Here is a 17,769-nt window from a genome sequence, read left to right as displayed (position 1 = left end):
CAGCTTTTCTTTCTCTCGCTTTTTCTTTTTGGTTCCAGTGCTTCCTTCCTTCAGCCATCTATGCGCGTACTCTCTGTTCAGAATGGAATAACAGTGTCTCAGTCCATCGTCAGTCGTATAATAACAAGATAAAAACAAAGTTTAAGAAGATCTCCAAACCAATGAGCTTCATCTTCCCTTCCGAGAGAACCAACTCTGTTGCAGGTTTGGTTAATCCCAGAAGAGGATGTCTGAATTAGAAGTCGCATCTCACAACTTTAATAAGAGGAACCAAATTGAAATCCTTCTCATGGGGATTCCGTCTCCGATGGTCCTTTCTTGATTGACGCAGGTTTTTTTGGGTTTCTCTTAATTAATTTCACTGCTAGAAGACATCCAGAATCCAGATTTGACGGGCATTTTTGGTTCGTTTGAGCTCGACCTGTTAAGGAATTGCCAGGGTGCCATGTTCCAAACACAAACCAATATGGGCCTTAGCTCAGTAGGCCCGATTGATGTCAAAGTTGATGGGATTAACCATTCACTTGTACCCTTATTGCATGGTAACATGATTTTGAAGTGATTTCTAAAAGGTCCAATTTCTATGTATATTATTGTGGGCCTATTTTCGGATTGATGGCCTTCAAAAATTCAAGGCCCACTTTGACGTTGGATTATAGATTGCTTGGGGCTTTTCTATTTGGAAAAGTCGGAAACTATCACATTTCAAACATAATCACTGTCCGAAAGTATTTTTTAAGCAGTCAACAAATAGGCCGTACCGTCGCCCACGAAGTCTGGAATCTGGACCATCTTCGTTCTGGAAATGTGGGTCCAGTCTCTTCTTCTCTGTTACCTATTTTTCGAGATCACGCTTTTTCTTTACCTTCCAAGTGTCCGTCCCTTCTACTCCCAAGTCCGATCCCTGTCTCCCCTTCTCCCTCCGTTCGTAATGATCGACGGAATCCAAACCTCGACTTCCTCTTCCTCTCCGACAGAGCCCATTTTCCTACGGGCGAGGCGCGAGCCTTTCGAATATGGCCTTCTTCCCATCTCTAAGCTCATCTTCGCAGACGGGACAGCCACCCTCGCGCCACTCAAGGAGAAACTCGTACAAAATTCCCCATCTTCCCCTCGCATTGACGCGCCCACCATTTCTGATTCCCTTCAGATTTCTCTCGAGAACGCGCGCCTCGTTCTTGACACCTTGGCTGCGGTTCTTCCGTCTGATACGGATCCCCTTGTTACCGCCGGTCCGGATGATATCGATGCCGTTGGGGCTGACATCAATGATCTGATTTTGTTTCTTTACATTCAGTCTTATAAGAGGCTTCTCCCCCGATCGCACAAGGACGCTGTTGCCGTTGCTGATGTTTGGCCTTCCACTTCCGCCTTTGATGGATATCTTTCCGCGCTCTCGCCTTTGCAGGTATTATGGTATTTTGGTTCGTGTGTCTTTTGTTTTATTTCCCTTACCTTAGAACTGATTTGGGTTGGGTACTGGCATTATTGTTGAAATGGTCCATAATGGGTTGAAGCGGTTGAATAGGTTTTTTTAGAACAAAAAGTTGGAAATTTTGGGCGGTTGATTAAATCAACATTATAAAAGAGGAGAATTTTGTTTCCATTTTTTGAGCGAAGTGGGGAGGCGAGGAATCCGTGATTTCGAAATGCATTACGGATAACATCTCCAACCAGTCGTAAATTGGAACTGGATAACATCAGAGGTTGTTGTTTACTCTTCATGACTTTCCACTCAATGGGAGCTAGAAATTTTTAGTCATGATACGGAACGAATTACTTTAATGCAGCTGTTATATACCAGTAGTTCTTCTTCTGCATCTCTCTGTCCCCGAAGAAAAATATCCAATATTTGGTACGTTCCTCCATCTATTAAACTTCGATTTTAATATGGGAATGAGTGGACAGAGATAGGGGTGTCAATTTTACTGCTTTACCCTCTTTTTTGTTTACAGTTTTTAAATGGAATGGAAATGGAACAAATTTTATTACCCAATGAGGCATTTAGATAATTTTACCCTATTACCGATTTACCATTTATTAAATGGAATGGAAATGGATAAGGGCTAAGGATCGCGTAATATTCTTTTAAGAGTTTTTTTTATACGTTAAAATGCTATTGTTCTTAGGCTTTTGTGTATGTGATAATACAATTTTTTGCACTTTACGGTATTATAAATTTATTAGTAGTTTTTGTTATTATTTTCTGTTCAATTGCCTGATAAATAGAACAACTTATTCAGTATACCAAATATAAATGGAATGGTATATGGAATTGTTTATTCTGTTCACAGCTCTAGACATTAGAAAGTTATCCTGTCACATGCTTGTAGTGAATACGAAAATGATTATAGTGTTGGTCTGCAGCTTGTGCGAAGCAATTGTCGCCGCTTTATGCCATCTCAAGCTGATGAAGAGGCCCATCAGTTGTCCTATTTGAAGAAACACTTGGGTAACATACTTGCTTTACTGGCAGAACCTGCAGAAAGCGACAATGAGGAATCTGTGGTTTGTATTCTTCTTTTTCCCTTTATCTCTTGGTTTAAATGGTGAATAACTGATAATTTTTCTCTTTCATTTTTATATTATCTTAGCAATCTCTAGTTTGTTCTTTTGGTTTCTTGTGTTATTTTTTATTGTACATGCCTATATATTAAACCTAATACATTTTTTTTTTTTAATAGTGCTGTAACCTAATACATTTTTGAGTCCCATGTCATGTGTTTATTTATTTACAGCATGAAATGTTTTTCCTTGGGTTGTTTTGAGTCTCTTAAGCTGTGTGCTTTCTGCAGGTTTTGACTGTTGAAAGATTTGAGCACCTAGGATTTCTCTTCCAGTTTGGTGAAAAGGGATCTGAAAGAATTCCTCTGAGCCAAGCTGCATCCTTTTTCGCAAATTCAGACCCAGATATGCCAGCAGTTCCTGTTCCTGCTACACAAGTACATGAATGGATCCTAGAAAATATTGCTGCCTCTTTAGAGCAAACTGTAGAGAAAACAACAACTAAAGACAATGGCCCTGTAAATGGATCTGATGTGGATGTGACCATGGCTGATGCTTCTGTTGGCCAGCCAAAGAGCCAAATTAGGATTCAGACTGCTTTTGTGGAGGGAATCTCAAAGACTTTTGTTATAAAGAATGCCTCCGAAATCAAAGGGTTCTCAGTTAAGGTGAGAATTCATCATTATGCCCTTCCGTTATGTTGTATGATACCATGTGTGTTGTATGTTGCCCCCAAAACCGTTTATATTTTCAGTTGGAAATTCATTTTCTGAAGAAAGCGTAACTTGGTGGAATGGTTCTAATACTCAAAGATCACCTTGATTTGATGATTTAATGCACCCATCAATTAACCGTACTATGTTAATGTTTACTCATGTTTTATTGGTTATTGTTTTGAAGCGCTCAAACTTTGGCTTTGAATTTTGACTTCCAGAAATTCACTCGATTAGTAGTAAGTACTCTGACGTGATTATTAATTGGCAATAGTGACAATCAACTGCTGCAAAATATTGTTTTTGTCATGCAGTTGTTCTATAAAGTGATTATGTGCATGTTCATGGGATTGCCTGTAGTAAAAGAAAATAATGAATTTAAAAGCTGAGGGAGAGGGAAGCCTCAAGTGTTTAAGGTTAGAGAGGATGATAGCACCTTAGGCCTCAAACGCAAAGGGCATTGTCTGCAACAGTTTGAAGATGCAAAATACTTTCTTTTTCTAAAGAATCTGAGATGCTATTACTGAGCAGAAGACATGCTGTCAAGAGATGGAATGGGATTTACTTATTTTCAGAATCTCATCAAACACATGACTCCAGGATGCTGCTTTCCTGGACATACAGAAGAAAGCTATAGACTCACCCTCTATGACAACAGCTTTGGAGTCTGCACAAACTTTACACCTCCAGTTTCTTGTCTAGGAGGAGAGAGCTCTGCCTCTGTAATGTCACTAGTACCCTACTAATGCCTTGAAGGTCAGGGAGAAGGAGAGTAAAGTTTCTGCTTTTTTATGCCATCAGAATCTCATGCCCTTTTGTGCCCTTACTTCTGGCTTAAGTTTGTCTGCTTTGTTTAATGAGTTCAGAACTAGCGCTTCAAGTGCTATTTTCATGTGGAGCTTTGTTTACTCAAAAGTCTTATCAGTTGGTATCAAGGCCATCATGTCTTTTAGAGAATGGTTCACGCGACGGTAGATTACTGGACACTTATGTGTCGGATTCTTTCTTATATTAAACTCATGAATAGTGACTATCATAATTGTGATAAACAAAATGGAAGATAAGCATGTTGCCAAGAACGAGTAGGATTTACTTATTTCCAGAATCTCAGCAAACACATGACTCTGGGATGGTACTTTCGTGAACATCCAGGAGACCACTATAGCATACTCACACTCTATGGCACCAGTGTTGGAGAAATTTTGCACATAGAGTTTCTTGCAGTGGTGGAGAGCCTGGAGCTCTGCCTGTGTACAAAAACTAGTTCCAGCAAAGCCTTGAAGTCCACGAAGAAGGAGAAAGTAAAATTTCTGCTTCTTCACTTTCTTTTTTATGCCTATATATGCTGTTGAACAGTGCATAGGATCTCATACTCTTTTGTACTCTCACTTCTAGCTAGAGCCTGTCTGCTTTGTGTTTTAGGAGTTGAGAACTAGTTCTTCAAGCTCTACTTGCATGTGGAGCTTTGTTTGATCAAAGTCTTAAATTTTCCACTTAACAGTTAGTGCAAGGCCTTTATGTCTTTTACTAAATGCTTAATGGTAGGTTAGGTGATGCTGATGTGCTGGCTTTGTTCTTATATTAATCTCATGAATAGTGACGATCATTGTTAAATAGAAGATAAGCTTCTTGTTTTGGAACTTCTGTCGGCAAGGTTCAATATCCGTCTGATCTTTCGAAACACTCTTCTAAATCCCCTAGGACCAGGATTTCCCTTTGAATATCCATCAAAATTAAGTTTGATATTACTGGGTGTTGGGGGGTTCCATTGGGTGGAGTTTGAGTGAGCTTGCCTAGACATGTTGACAATAAGTGCCAATTGCTCCAAATCAAATCCCCAGAGATGCCCTCAAAAGCTGGTCTAGAGCAAGCCCAAGTCACAATATGCTGAGTGGTGTCCAGTAAAGTGCCTCTTGTTCCTTAAAACAATTCTAATCACCCATAGGATGAAAGCCAACCAAGCTTTTTGACGCAATCTGCCTTGGAGAGGGAGGCTGGATGAGAGCATTTGTTAGGTCAGTGCATCAAAAGATTCTGGAAAGGTTTCTATGCCTTCGGGCTTTGCAGTAAAATCTCGCCATTTAAAAAAAAAGTGTTAGAAAATCAGAAGAAGGGCATTTTTGTCATTTTACCTTAGCTATAATTTCTGGAGATGACATTTTATTGTTCAGCATGTTAACTTTATTTGTAGTTCAAATTTGATGTAATGTGAGTAAGTCAATAGGGAGATATAAGGGTTTATGTATAGTGTAACTAATAAAGGCTATTTTTGGAATTGATTGACACTTAAGTGAATAAGAAGAAGTGGGGTTGTGCCTGAGCCCCCCAAAGAAAGCAGTTTCTGTGATGCTCTCTTCTCTCATTCTTCTCTCCCTCATTCTCTCTCTCTCTCAAAAACTCAATTTCACTCAATTTCATATGGTATCGGAGCTTTAGGTATTGGATTCAAGCCTTCTTCTTCTATTGAAGTCAGCGAATTTAGAAAAAGGGATTGTTGAGGTTTGGTCTTCACTGATTTCCGAAAAATTTGATTTTCTCATTCTTTTCTGCCAAAACCTTTAGGTTGTTGGCTTTTACTGCTATTAGGTGCAGTCTAATGCTAAGATAAAGTCCTAGAGGGACTTTTTGACTTGGGAAACTCCCATTTTTCTGGTCCGCAGCCCAATATAGGGCTTTGTTACTTGCGTCACCCATTGGGCAAGTGATTGCAGCCCTAGTTTTGCATGATCTAAAATTGTGGTTGATTAATATCAGATATTCTGGTGTGTTTGGAATAATTTTGGTGTTTTGCCCAAGTATACCTTCAAACTCTATTTTTTTAGGAGTAGACCCACCTACCCTGTGCACCTATCTTGGAATTGAAGCATTTTTTGGTTGATTGTGAATGCTTAGCGACAGATATGGCAGAATCTCGTGAAGTTATTACTCCTTCCAGAGAATCTGGTAGTTCAGAGGGAAAAGATACAATTGTAATTACTTCCGAAAGATTATCTGGTCATAATTATCTTGCATGGTCAAAATCTGTTCAGACATACTTGAAAACCAAGAAAAAGTCTAAGTTTATTAGAGATGGTCCCTGAGTCCCACTGAATGATGATTGGGAAGCTGATGATAGTCAAGTGATGACTTAGCTGCCTAATAGTATTGATTCCAAGATCAAAATCAAGTTACGAACTGTGACATTGCTTAGGAAATGTGGGTCTCTGTAGAGTTTATTTTGTTGGCCCAGGTGGCTTCTCAAAAAGGGGGTGAATTGAGATATTCAAATTAAAATCGAGTTGTGCATGTGATTAATAATTCATGCATAAAAGCAATACGAAGTAAAGTATAACAAACACACACCACAGGGACAAATAGATTTTTTGTTATCGATGTTACCCTAGTGGTAGTCATCGCCTAAGAACCCTTGCTTGGGAAAATACCACTATTTGCTCTAATAGCTAGAAAAATACAAAAGAGATTCCGACTCTCTTTGGTCACGTGTAGCTCAATACACGATTTATACAACACCAATCTCCCCAAGAGCTTGTTACTAGATTCTAACTCTAACTAGACCTTTCTATCTAGATTAACAAGTTATAGATGAACCTTTCACAAATACATAAAAAGAAAGGGAAAGAATTACGCCCTTATTTTGATAGATGTTTCTCCTTGAGAGATTCAAGCTTAGCACATTGTGAAATGATCAAGGAGCTTGGACTATTACGAATTCAAGGATGATTGAAAGAGAGTAGACATTTCAAAGTGTGCAGCTTTCTCTCTTTCTCTCTAAAACACTTTTGATGGAAAATTGCAAGATAAAAAATAGTGGCTTGAAGATATGCTAATTAATACTCATTCACTTCTTTACTCACGGTTTGGTGGGGTATTTATAACTTTCCCAACTCAAACTAGCCGTTATTTGCCCGTTTGTAAAATTAGTACTTTGATTGATCGATCACTATAAAGTGATTGATCAATCACTATAAAGTGATTGATCAATCAATCGATCATAAAGGCTAATTTTTTGTCAGACAATGACTTATTGATCGATGGACTGATTGATCATTATGTTACCGTTGGTCCAGAAAGTTTAAGTTGATCGATCCTTGCTAGTGGCTGATTGATCAATCGAGATTCCCTTTGGCTGTGCAATACAAGTATGATCGATCAATGTATTTTCCTATGATCAATCATGCTTGAAGTCTCTTACTGGCAAAATTCCGATTGATCGATCAATCAAGTGGGATGATCGATCATTCCATGAAAAATTAGCTTGGCTGGGTAGAGATGATTGATCAATCAGGTGGGATGATTGATCAATCGACTATGGTTGATCGATCATACTTTTTATTTCTAGCCTGCACAGTTCTGGATGATCGATCTATATCTGTGGCTGATCGATCATTCCAATGCCAATTCATAAGTGTACACTTTTAAAGCATGAGAATATTTTTCATTATGTGCTCTAGCATGTTCTAAATGATGTTTATGATAATCATAAACATGTCTAAGTGCAAGCTATGACCTAAAGCTCTGATTTCACATATGTACTTAAGGAAAGGGAGTTTAAAATGTTTTTTCTTACAAAAGTATCTGAGTTTAGACATTTGTTTATTACATTTGAACTCTAGTCTTTTCGTTGTCTTCTTCCTTGTGGGAACTTCTTCAAGAGACGTTCTTCAATTGCATTTGAGGTCTTGAGTTTGGCTTTGACGCTTTAACCTTGAAATGCTTTTACTCTTGAAGGTGAAGTACCTGAAATACTTGGATTTTCAAGTTGTTAATTCAATTAAGTTTTGTTATCATCAAAAGTAATACGGGAGTCAACCTATGGTCAACATATTTATGCTCAAGAGAGTAATATGTCAAGGGTATATGAGTTATAAGCCAAGATATTCAGCCTGAAATGAGATTAACAACCTGTCATAGAGTATTATAGTGAATTAATTGGAATACGGTAGGAGATTTATGTTTTTCAGTCTTCACTACCGATGAAAGGGAAACTCAAAAGCAGCATGGACATGTACACATTGCAAAATTTCTGGATGGATTGGGACCAAAATTTGATGCTGTCTGGGCATAACTTCTAGCTTTAGAGGATGTTTAATATCTCTCTACTACATATAGTAGAGTTTTGTGCACAAAATTTGCCATTGTTTCAAAGGGGGTAACAAATGTCCCTATGCTTTGAACACTCTAGGATCCACATAAGCTTTAAAAGGTAAAGGTAGTGTTATAAGGGGCAGAGGAAGAAAGTCAAGGTAGAGGTCAAGGTCATGGTGAAATTAGGCAGGGCAGAAATTGTACCCATTGTGGATGAACCTACCACTATTCTTATAAGTTTGGGGCCAAATTTGGCAAGCCCACATAGGCAAATTCTCTTACTCATGAGACTACAAAGAGACCTATTGGGCCCACAATGCATATTATACGTGAAGCATCAGATGAGATGCAATAGCTAGTTCAGCGTATGGCACAGTTGATTGCTGCTTCTACTTCAACATCTATGGCTCTGGCTTTCACTCCTACAACTACCTAGGTTAGTTCAGGTATGTCAACTCTACATATGCTTCCTTCTTCTACGTGGGTTCTTGACTCAGGTGCCACTACTCACATGTTACGTATGTTTTCATTATTCTTTGAGTTAAAGGAGTCTCCTATGATTTAAGTATGTTACCCTGGCTGATGGATCCATATACTCGGTTCAAGGAAAGGATACATTAGTTCCATCGTCTTTTTTGTCACCCTAGTCTATACTGTTTGGTCCCAAATTTCCTTTGAATCTACTGTCCATTAGTCAACTCACAAAGTCTATAAATTGTTCTATCACTTTTTACCCTTCTCATTGTGTTTTCCAGGATCTCGTTGCGAGGAGGACGATTGATTCCGCATGTGAGAGAGATGGATTGTACTATTTGGAGAGTTACTCGCAAAACTCATTACAAACATTACATTCTTAAGGCACACCTTTACAGTGGCATCTTCAATTAGGTCATCCCTCTGCGAAGTTAGCTCCGTTTTTTCTTGTATTTCCTTCCAATATTTCATTTTAGTGCGAGTCATGTCAACTGGGCAAGCATCATCGAACACATTTTCCTCTTAGTCAATCTAAAAGCAATCGCTTGTTTGAAATAGTGCATTCTGATGTTTGGGGTCCATGTCTTGTATCTATTACTTTTGGTTATAAGTATTTTTTGTCTTTCATTAATGACTTTAATCGTTGTACTTGGGTGTAACCCTACGGGAGAAATTTGAAGTATTCGATATGTTTCAACTATTCTGTAATGAAATAAAGACATAGTTTGACACTTCTCTACATGTACTTCGTACTAACAATGGTATATAATTTATGAATCAAACGCTTGATTTATTCTACAGAGTAAATGGATTACACATCAATCCTCATGTGTGCTTACTTCACAACCGAATGGAGTGGCCGAGGGTAAAATTCATCATCTGTTGGAAGTTGCACACGCTATGATGTTCCACATGAATGTTTTCAAATCTTATTGGGGCGATGCGGTTCCTATTGCTCGTTGCCTCATAAACAGGATGCCTTCCTTTGTTCTAGGAGGAAAAATCCCTTTACAAGTATTGATGCCATCAGACACATTGTTTTCGTTGTCTCCTCGAGTATTTGGATGCGTACCTCGTGCAGTAAATTATATTTTCTTTGGATATTCTCGTTCTCAGAAGGGGTATAAATGTTTTTGTCCATCTAGTAGAAAAATATTTGTATCTACTGATGTCACATTCTTTGAAAATACGCTTCTATTCGTCGGTTTCTACAGATGAATCTTCATGTCTTACAGGTCTAGATACTGTTGTTCCTCTTATTATAGTTGATGTTTCTATTCCTCCATTTGATGCTACTACAGGGAAACCATTAGAGGTATATCAGCGAGGGTGTGTGCCTACATGTTAGATCTTAGATCCTCTTATCACGTCGACACTTGAATCCTTCTTACCGGTTGATCCTGAGGTGAGTGACTTACACCTTCCTATTGCTCTTTGTTTCTTTTGATTCACTGTCCAATCGTTATAAACACTTTGTTCTGTCATTGTCCTCTTGCACTACTCCTTCTGTGCAAGGTGCTTTGTCATCTCCTCAATTGAAGGAAGCCATTAAATAGAGGCACTTCTTGATAGAGGCACATGGGTTCTATATGATTTGCTACCTGGTGCTACAGTTGTAGGATGTTGCAAGGTGTCCACAGTTAAATGAAAAGCATATGGCTCCATAGAGAGGTACAAGGCAAGGTTGGTTGCAAAGGGGTACATACAAACTTATGGTGTTGAAGTGTTTGAAACTTTCTCCCTCGTCGCCAGGTTGTCCATGGTACGAATTTTAATTTCTATGGCTATAAATCAAGGATGGTTGTTATCCCAGTTAGACATAAAAAATGCCTTCTTGTACGTAGACCTATAGGAAGAGGTATATATGGAGCGACTTCTTGGATATGTTGCTTAGGGGGAGATGAGTAAAGTATGTAGACTCAAAAAGTTCATTTATGGTTTTAAACACAGTCCTCGATTGTGGCTTGAGAAATCCAGTCAAATAGTTATGTCTATTGGCTTCTCTTGGAGTCACTGTGAATCACTCTCTTTTCTTCATGAAGCATTAGACTGGTATTGTGGTCCTACTTGTATACATCGATTATATTATCTTGTTTGGTAGTAATGAGAAAGGAATTGAAGAGGCTAAATACATTTGGTCAAACAATTTCAAACAAAAGATCTAGAAAACCTGAAGTTTTTTCTAGGCATTGAAATGGCTAGAAGCAAAGTAGGTTTGGTACTAGCTCAAAGAAAATATGTATGTTATAGACATGTTGCTAGAACATGGCTTGTTGGGTACTAAACTAGCAAAAACTCTAATGAAAGTTGGGCATGTCATTCACAATGAACAAAGTGAAGAACTTAAAGACGAGACAATTTATCGTAGCTTGGTTGTTAATCTCATCTATACTACAGTCACACATTCTGACATCTCATTTGTTTTGAGTGTTGTTAGCCAATATATGGAATGCCCATCTAAAGGCTACACAGAGAATACTGAGGTTCTTAAAAGGGTCTCCTGGTAAGGGATTGTTTTTTAAATCTCAAAATCCCTTGAAAATAGAAGCTTTCTCTGATGCTGATTATGCAGAGCCAAAACTTGATAGAAAATCTACCATAGGCAACTGTGTATTCTTGGGAGGCAATCTTGTTATTGAAAGAGTAAAAAGCAAAACGTTGTTAGCTAGGTCAAGTGCTGAAGTTGTGTATAGAGCTATGGCTCATACAATCAGTGAGTTGATGTGGGTGAGATCTGTGTCACTGAGTTTAACCTACAAAAAGATGAACCTATGACTATGTATTGTGATAACCAGGCAGCCATATTTATTACTGGAAATTCAGTGCTCCATGAAAGAACCAAGCATATTGCAGTGGAAATCACTTTATTCAGGATGCCATGATGAAGAGAGTTGTCACTCCATACGTTAGATCTGGCGATCAAGTGGCAGATGTATTTACCAAATCTCTAGGGAGACGTGAATTCAAATCTTTTTTGTGACAAGTTGGATTTCATGGATATATATGAGTGTTACAAAATCAGAAGAAGGGCATTTTGGTCATTTTAATGTAGCTATAATTTCTGGAGATGACATTTTATTGTTCAACATGTGTAACTTTATTTGTATTTCAAATTTGATGTAATTTGAGTAAGTCAATTGGGAGATATAAGGGGTTATGTAAAATGTAACTAATGAGGGGTATTTTTGTAATTGACTGAAGCTTAAGTGAATAAGTAGGGATCGTGCAGGACCCCCAACGAGAGCAGTTTTTTTATCTCTCTTCTCTCTTTCTTCTCTCCCTCATTCTCTCTCTCAAAAACTCAATTTCATACAAAGGATTCTGGAAAGGCTCCCTCGGTGAGGGGATTAGGTTTTACATCCCTTGGTTGTTAATCCGGAGAAGTCTTTCAATGTGAGTTTTGCATTATCATTTGCTCTCTTATGGGCCTTGTACTTTCCTTTTCTCTATGTTTCTCTTCCTCGTAGTTCCAAAAATAATATGTAAAAAAAAAATAAAAAATCAAAGCACAGATTGTGGCTTAAAAAACTCTAATCCTTCATCCCTTAGGAAAAACTCCTATGTTCTCCAATTGACACTTTGACAGGCTTTCCTATTACTTGCTGATTTTGTGTAGTCCTGATGCAATGAGGATTCACCTTCTCTGACAAACTAACAATGAAAACAAAATTTTGGTCTAAATTTGTAGACCTCAATCATGGTTTTGTACATTCTAGAATGAAAGCTTTATCATGTTCACAGCTAAAAATTTCAGAATCTCCTCGCATGCGGTACACTTTCTATAGCAAACTTCTAACATGATTTGATGGTCTAGGTTTCATTAGTTGAGATGAGGTGTCTTTTGAATAACTTATTTTCTGTAAAACAGAGTAAGCTCAACCCAGGAACGTCTCAAAAGCAATCAAGAAGAAAGTCAACACTGATCTCTATTCAAATACAAACGGATTTCGTCCCACCACACACTCTTAGAAGAGCTTCAATGGCTTCTGGACTTACAGAAGAGGGAACTAAAATAAACCGAACATGGAATAGGTATGATTTTGGATGCCATTCGTTGCTGAAGAACACCTCTATTTATAGGTGTTTTGCAGCACTCAATCGAGGAAGACAGCTACGGAAATGATGGTAGGAAGCTTCTCTTCTCTTCCGGTGCCGATGGAGGCCTCTGTCAGCTGCGACGGTCAGTACAGAGTGCGTCTTTTTTTTTTGCTGCGTCCATTAATTCCCGTTCACACTTGGGTGATTTAATTTTCTGTTCATACATGGGTCTCCCAATCGTGACAAAGGGCATACCGTGGGGCCACCAAGGGGGGCAGCCCCCTTGGACCCCCGTCGGGGCTGACGCCCGAACCCCGCCTTCAGTTTACAGTTTCTTCACAAATAACCATTGCGGTCACAATTTGACCTCATCAGCATCTAAGCCGGAACTGTTAACTAATTTACGCGCTATCGACATTGGCGCTCCTCATAATTTGGGCCCAGTGAATATATTACATTAACTGTAACTTGAGAGGTGGGCATTGACACACTAACATTTTCTACACAGATTAAAAAACCAAGATAAACAGGTGATCAGCAAACTGGATTGCTTCATTTTTTATAAGTGCACAGTCTCTAGTGCTTGCATCTATATTTGTGTCTATTTGTAAGCTTTATGCAAGTTTTTGCATTACGGTGTTCTCTGAGTCTAATGTTGTTATCCAGTCCTCATATTATTTTGCTTTTACAGGTTATAAACTGTCATGATTCGGTGATTTACATCCTGGCACCTTTAAGATATGCTACTGTTTATGGATGCTCTGATGCGACCATTGTTCTTGGAGCCATTGGTCAGGTAAGTATTTTTTTTTTCTTATTCATTGAAGGGAGACACAAAAATCATGACTCTTGAGATATTACTATACATGAACATTTTGGGTTTTCATTTACTACTGGTTTTCGCTATCTTCAACCATTTTTCTAATACTTCCCTTTTGTGCACTCATACACATGCATTTACTCATGGACTGGATGGGATCCAATATTGCTGGAGAACATAACATTATCTTGGACAGTGAGATTTCAGAGTTTATGGACTTCTTCCATGTTCGAATCATGCCATTTTACATCCTACTAGTGCTGCTCTTTTTCCATTGATTGTTGTATTAGGTTTTGTGTTGCAGTTTGTGTGTTGCCAATCTTGCTTTTATACATTCACCTGGAACCTGTTCCAGCGAAGTTGATATTTGTTAAACTTGTTTAAGCTTTATGTGGATCCTAACTTTCAGCATTCAAGTACCATTGCAAAAAATATATATTTCAGCATTTAAGCACTGTCATAGACTCGAGAATTTTCCAGAAAAGCATTAGTTGAGACCATCTGAAGATCTCTGCAATTCCATTTCCTTCTGCAGTCTGTAAAAGTGGAACACTGTGAAAGAGTACAAGTGATTACCGCTACAAAACGCATCTGCATTGCTAACTGTCGTGAATGTGTGTTCTTCTTGGGGGTTAATCAACGACCACTGATTCTTGGGGATAACCATAAGCTACAGGTGACAAAAATTTGGCAATTTTTGGAACAGCAAAAGAAAAAATGCATATTACTGATTTGATCATATATTTTGTATTTGAGGACACTTTTGATATTGCAGCTGCACAAACTAACCAGTTTTTTCTAATCACCAGGTGGCACCGTATAATACATTTTACTCAAAATTAGAGGAGCACATGGCTCAAGTTGGTGTGGATGCTGGGATCAATCAATGGGATCAACCACTGGTTCTGGGGATGGTTGATCCACATGATTCATTATCTCATTCCCCTGGTGTTTCTGATGTTCAAGCTGAGTCAGCGACATGTGTTGAACCTGATCAGTTCACAAACTTCCTGGTAAAGCTTATTCTTTGTTGGGTCATTTGGACTCCCATGTGTAATACACACCTCTCCATGTGTCATACATGCCTCCATGTTGTCCTCGTGCTTTCTGTGGGTAGCGTTGGTATAGGCCTAAACCATGATAGTCTGTATTAGAAATTAAAGAAGGCTGTTCTTGACTTGATCTACACCATTGTGCAGATACCTAACTGGTTTGGAGCTGAATCTACTAATTCTACAAAACGTAATCCGTTTCTGCTGCCTGAAACTTATATGACGTCTCAAAGAAAAAATGTGAGTGAAAATTCTTTGGCCGGTTTCTACTAAACATAATCTGTTTCACCATCTGGTTAAAATTAGTCTTCTTTAGCGATGGTACACAAAATATTTGGCCTCCTTTGGTCAACATGCAGTAAAAGGCTAGTTGGTTATACATCTTAGCTGTGTAATATCTTTCTGCTTGTTCCTGGATAACAGATTCAGGCTTCTGGACTTGCTGTTTTGACCATGTCATTTTAAAGTCCTTTACACCTGATACAGGGAACCTACTGAAAACGTGATTTTTGTGTTTGGGAATACATACAACCTTGCAACACTTTCTTCCGAGTTGAGTCAATATAACCACTGATCACCCAAATAAAGTGATTCTGTATGTTTCATTTACATGCTTTGATCAACTTGCCATGGTGCACGATAAAGCGGTTCTCTCCTCTGTTTTTATACATATATATATATTTTTTTTGGGAGGGGCGTGGCACAATTTGAAGTCGCGACCTGACGCACCTAATGTAAACAGAATACCACTAGACCAAATGGCCTTAGGTCTCTGTTTTTATATATTCATTCACCATAAAAAGAAAAAGTAACATACGATGATCAGCAGCCTTGCACTTCTTTATTTAACGTTTTTAATTGTCATTTCTATTCCATTGAAAAATAATTTGCAATTGTTTCTGGTCCAGCATGAGGTCTTAATTGGCCTCAAACAAGCTTTGAGGGAGGTGCAACTTGAGGATTCGAGGAAACGTGAATTAGCATCTGCTCTGCATGTCTACTTTAAGGACTGGCTTTACAGTAAGATCGTTTCCTTTTCTTGAATTTACTTGTTATGTTTTCTAAAGAAGTTCACCCAAAGGTATTATTGCTTTAGGTGGTCAGCTGTGGCAAAAAAACTTACTGCAACTCTCTATTAAAAAAAAAAAAATGCAACTGGTCCAATGCAGTCTACCTACTTACCTTCTTCATGATCAACTTTGGAACAGCAAATAATTTCACTTATGTGATTTACCTTCCTCTTAGTCTGAGGAGGTGAGTTGTTTATATTTGTATGAAGTTCATGTTTTGTGTACTGGACCATGGTTGAAGGGCCACATGGGGTTTTTAGAATGAGGTATCTGGTCTGAGACTCACTGCAGTCAGGGGATCCACATATATGGTTATGGTTTCGTAGATTCCTTCATAAACATATTGGCAGAGAAAGGGATACAAAGCAATTCAACAAATTTGGTAGCTTTGACTTGAAGGTGGTAGTTCCTCCTCATTTATGTCCTTAGAACTAATTTCTCTTCCCATATAAACAGGCCTAATAGGGTCTTCAAAGTCTTCTCTGATCCTATGCAGCCCAATTGCATTTTTTATCTTCATTACTTGACCATGAACCTACTAACAGTTCGCCATGCAATGTCTGTAAAGCTCAAGCATGGATTTCTTCTTGAGCAAACTCTTTTATATGGTGAGTTTCTTCATATGAACATGAATCTTTGTCCTTAAACTTAAGTAAGGTGTTGACACAGAATGACTCTTGGCAATTGAATGCTATGCTAAAACTAAAATCTAATTCCAAAAAACAAAATCAGTGTGGAGTATCTCATCCTGCTGAAAATATTTTTCGGCTCCTTCATAAGAAAGTTTTTTTTAAGTCTCATGATCCCATTATGTATAGAAAAGTGCGTATTTATGATAGACACGGTGAGAAAGCACCTGAAAGATACATAATCATTTCAGTCTCAGAACTTGTTGTATGGTTATTATTCCATCCAACTCTGTACATGTTCTAACCTCACAATATGACTATAGTTGAAATAAAAGTCTTCCATAATTACCTTATGAACAAAATTAAAATTAATTTGTAACAAGCAAAAGCAATCTTCTTGGACTTGTATAGTGCTGGTATGTGTTTTGGCAGCAATTGATGTGCCACATTTGGACCACCAATTTGCTCTTATGCAAATGGAAACATGGCAACTTATTTTGTTTTGCTTATGCAGCTACTGGAAATATTCGACAGCTTTACTGTCTTCAAGGGGATTGAGCACGAGGTGTTGACATTGATCATTCGGCCCATAGTTCTTCTTCGGGAGGTTGTAAATTATGGAAAACATGTCTTCTAATGGCTTACCATCCCATTTTTGGGCTTTGCTCTGTTTTTCTTTCCTTGAATTGCAGGCTGTAGTGAGCAATCAATGTGTTGTACCAAAAACTTTTTGTTTCCCTGTATTTGCAGATAAGGTTAAAGAGAAGCAGTGTGAATATGTCGCTAATTCAACCTGTCTTTTTGTTACTCTAGGTTGTGTTCCTGGTGAAATTAGAATGAGGGGATATGGGATGACATCTATATGTAGTTGGGATTGAAGGAGGGGATGATATCTAGTCTTGATGAGTAATAAGTGAGTGGGTGTGACATTCAATGGCATTTATTTTTTTGTTCTCTTGCATGTTTTGTATCTTTCTTTGAGATTAATCTTGTATGAGCTATCTGGAGCAAAGTGGCATTCTGTGCTCATTTCAAGATTCTGATACTCTGATTATTGTCTGAGATAGCACCATTTCCTGCCAATCTTTTTGGTGTTCGTTTCACTCTTCTTTGCCTGAATGTATGGAGTCACCTCAAGTGAACCGGTTATTTCATGCATAGAAAATAACAAATTATATTAAATAAAAGACAATGTAGAGAGATAAGAGGAGGGTGTTTTAAGAAAAAATATTTTCTAATAGAACAATTAAAAACCTGAACTGTGTTAAAAGGAATCAAGTGAAATTTTTGAATCTCTAAGATTTACAAAAACACTAGTAATTTTCTTTATGTGCAAAATTATATGTATATAGAAAAATGCTATTTACCTCATTATATTTGCCT

At 38.1% G+C, this 17,769-nt stretch overlaps 1 protein-coding gene across 2 annotated transcripts; it reads left to right on the top strand.

The window, feature by feature from the left end:
• The first annotated feature begins 736 nt into the window (after positions 1-736).
• LOC137941328 (uncharacterized) lies at positions 737-17,325 on the top strand. Of its 2 annotated transcripts, XM_068786686.1 has the most exons (10): positions 745-1,408; positions 2,368-2,508; positions 2,796-3,173; positions 13,507-13,611; positions 14,171-14,311; positions 14,445-14,648; positions 14,835-14,927; positions 15,596-15,707; positions 16,901-16,993; positions 17,137-17,325. In XM_068786686.1, the coding sequence occupies exons 1-9, from the start codon at positions 806-808 to the stop codon at positions 16,942-16,944; spliced, it is 1,821 nt and encodes a 606-aa protein (XP_068642787.1). In that variant the 5' UTR covers positions 745-805; the 3' UTR covers positions 16,945-16,993; positions 17,137-17,325. The 2 variants fall into 2 exon arrangements, with proteins under 2 accessions (XP_068642788.1, XP_068642787.1); XM_068786687.1 differs by lacking the exon at positions 14,835-14,927 and having other exon boundaries at positions 737-1,408; positions 16,901-17,325.
• Positions 17,326-17,769: the final 444 nt, after the last annotated feature.

The sequence above is a fragment of the Aristolochia californica genome, unplaced genomic scaffold (assembly GCF_029961685.1).
Source record: "Aristolochia californica isolate CCGP_79_NKW_82.1479 unplaced genomic scaffold, dmAriCali1.0.hap1 SCAF_9, whole genome shotgun sequence".
NCBI classification, from domain to species: domain Eukaryota; kingdom Viridiplantae; phylum Streptophyta; class Magnoliopsida; order Piperales; family Aristolochiaceae; genus Aristolochia; species Aristolochia californica.
This window is presented reverse-complemented; position numbering and strand designations above follow the sequence as displayed.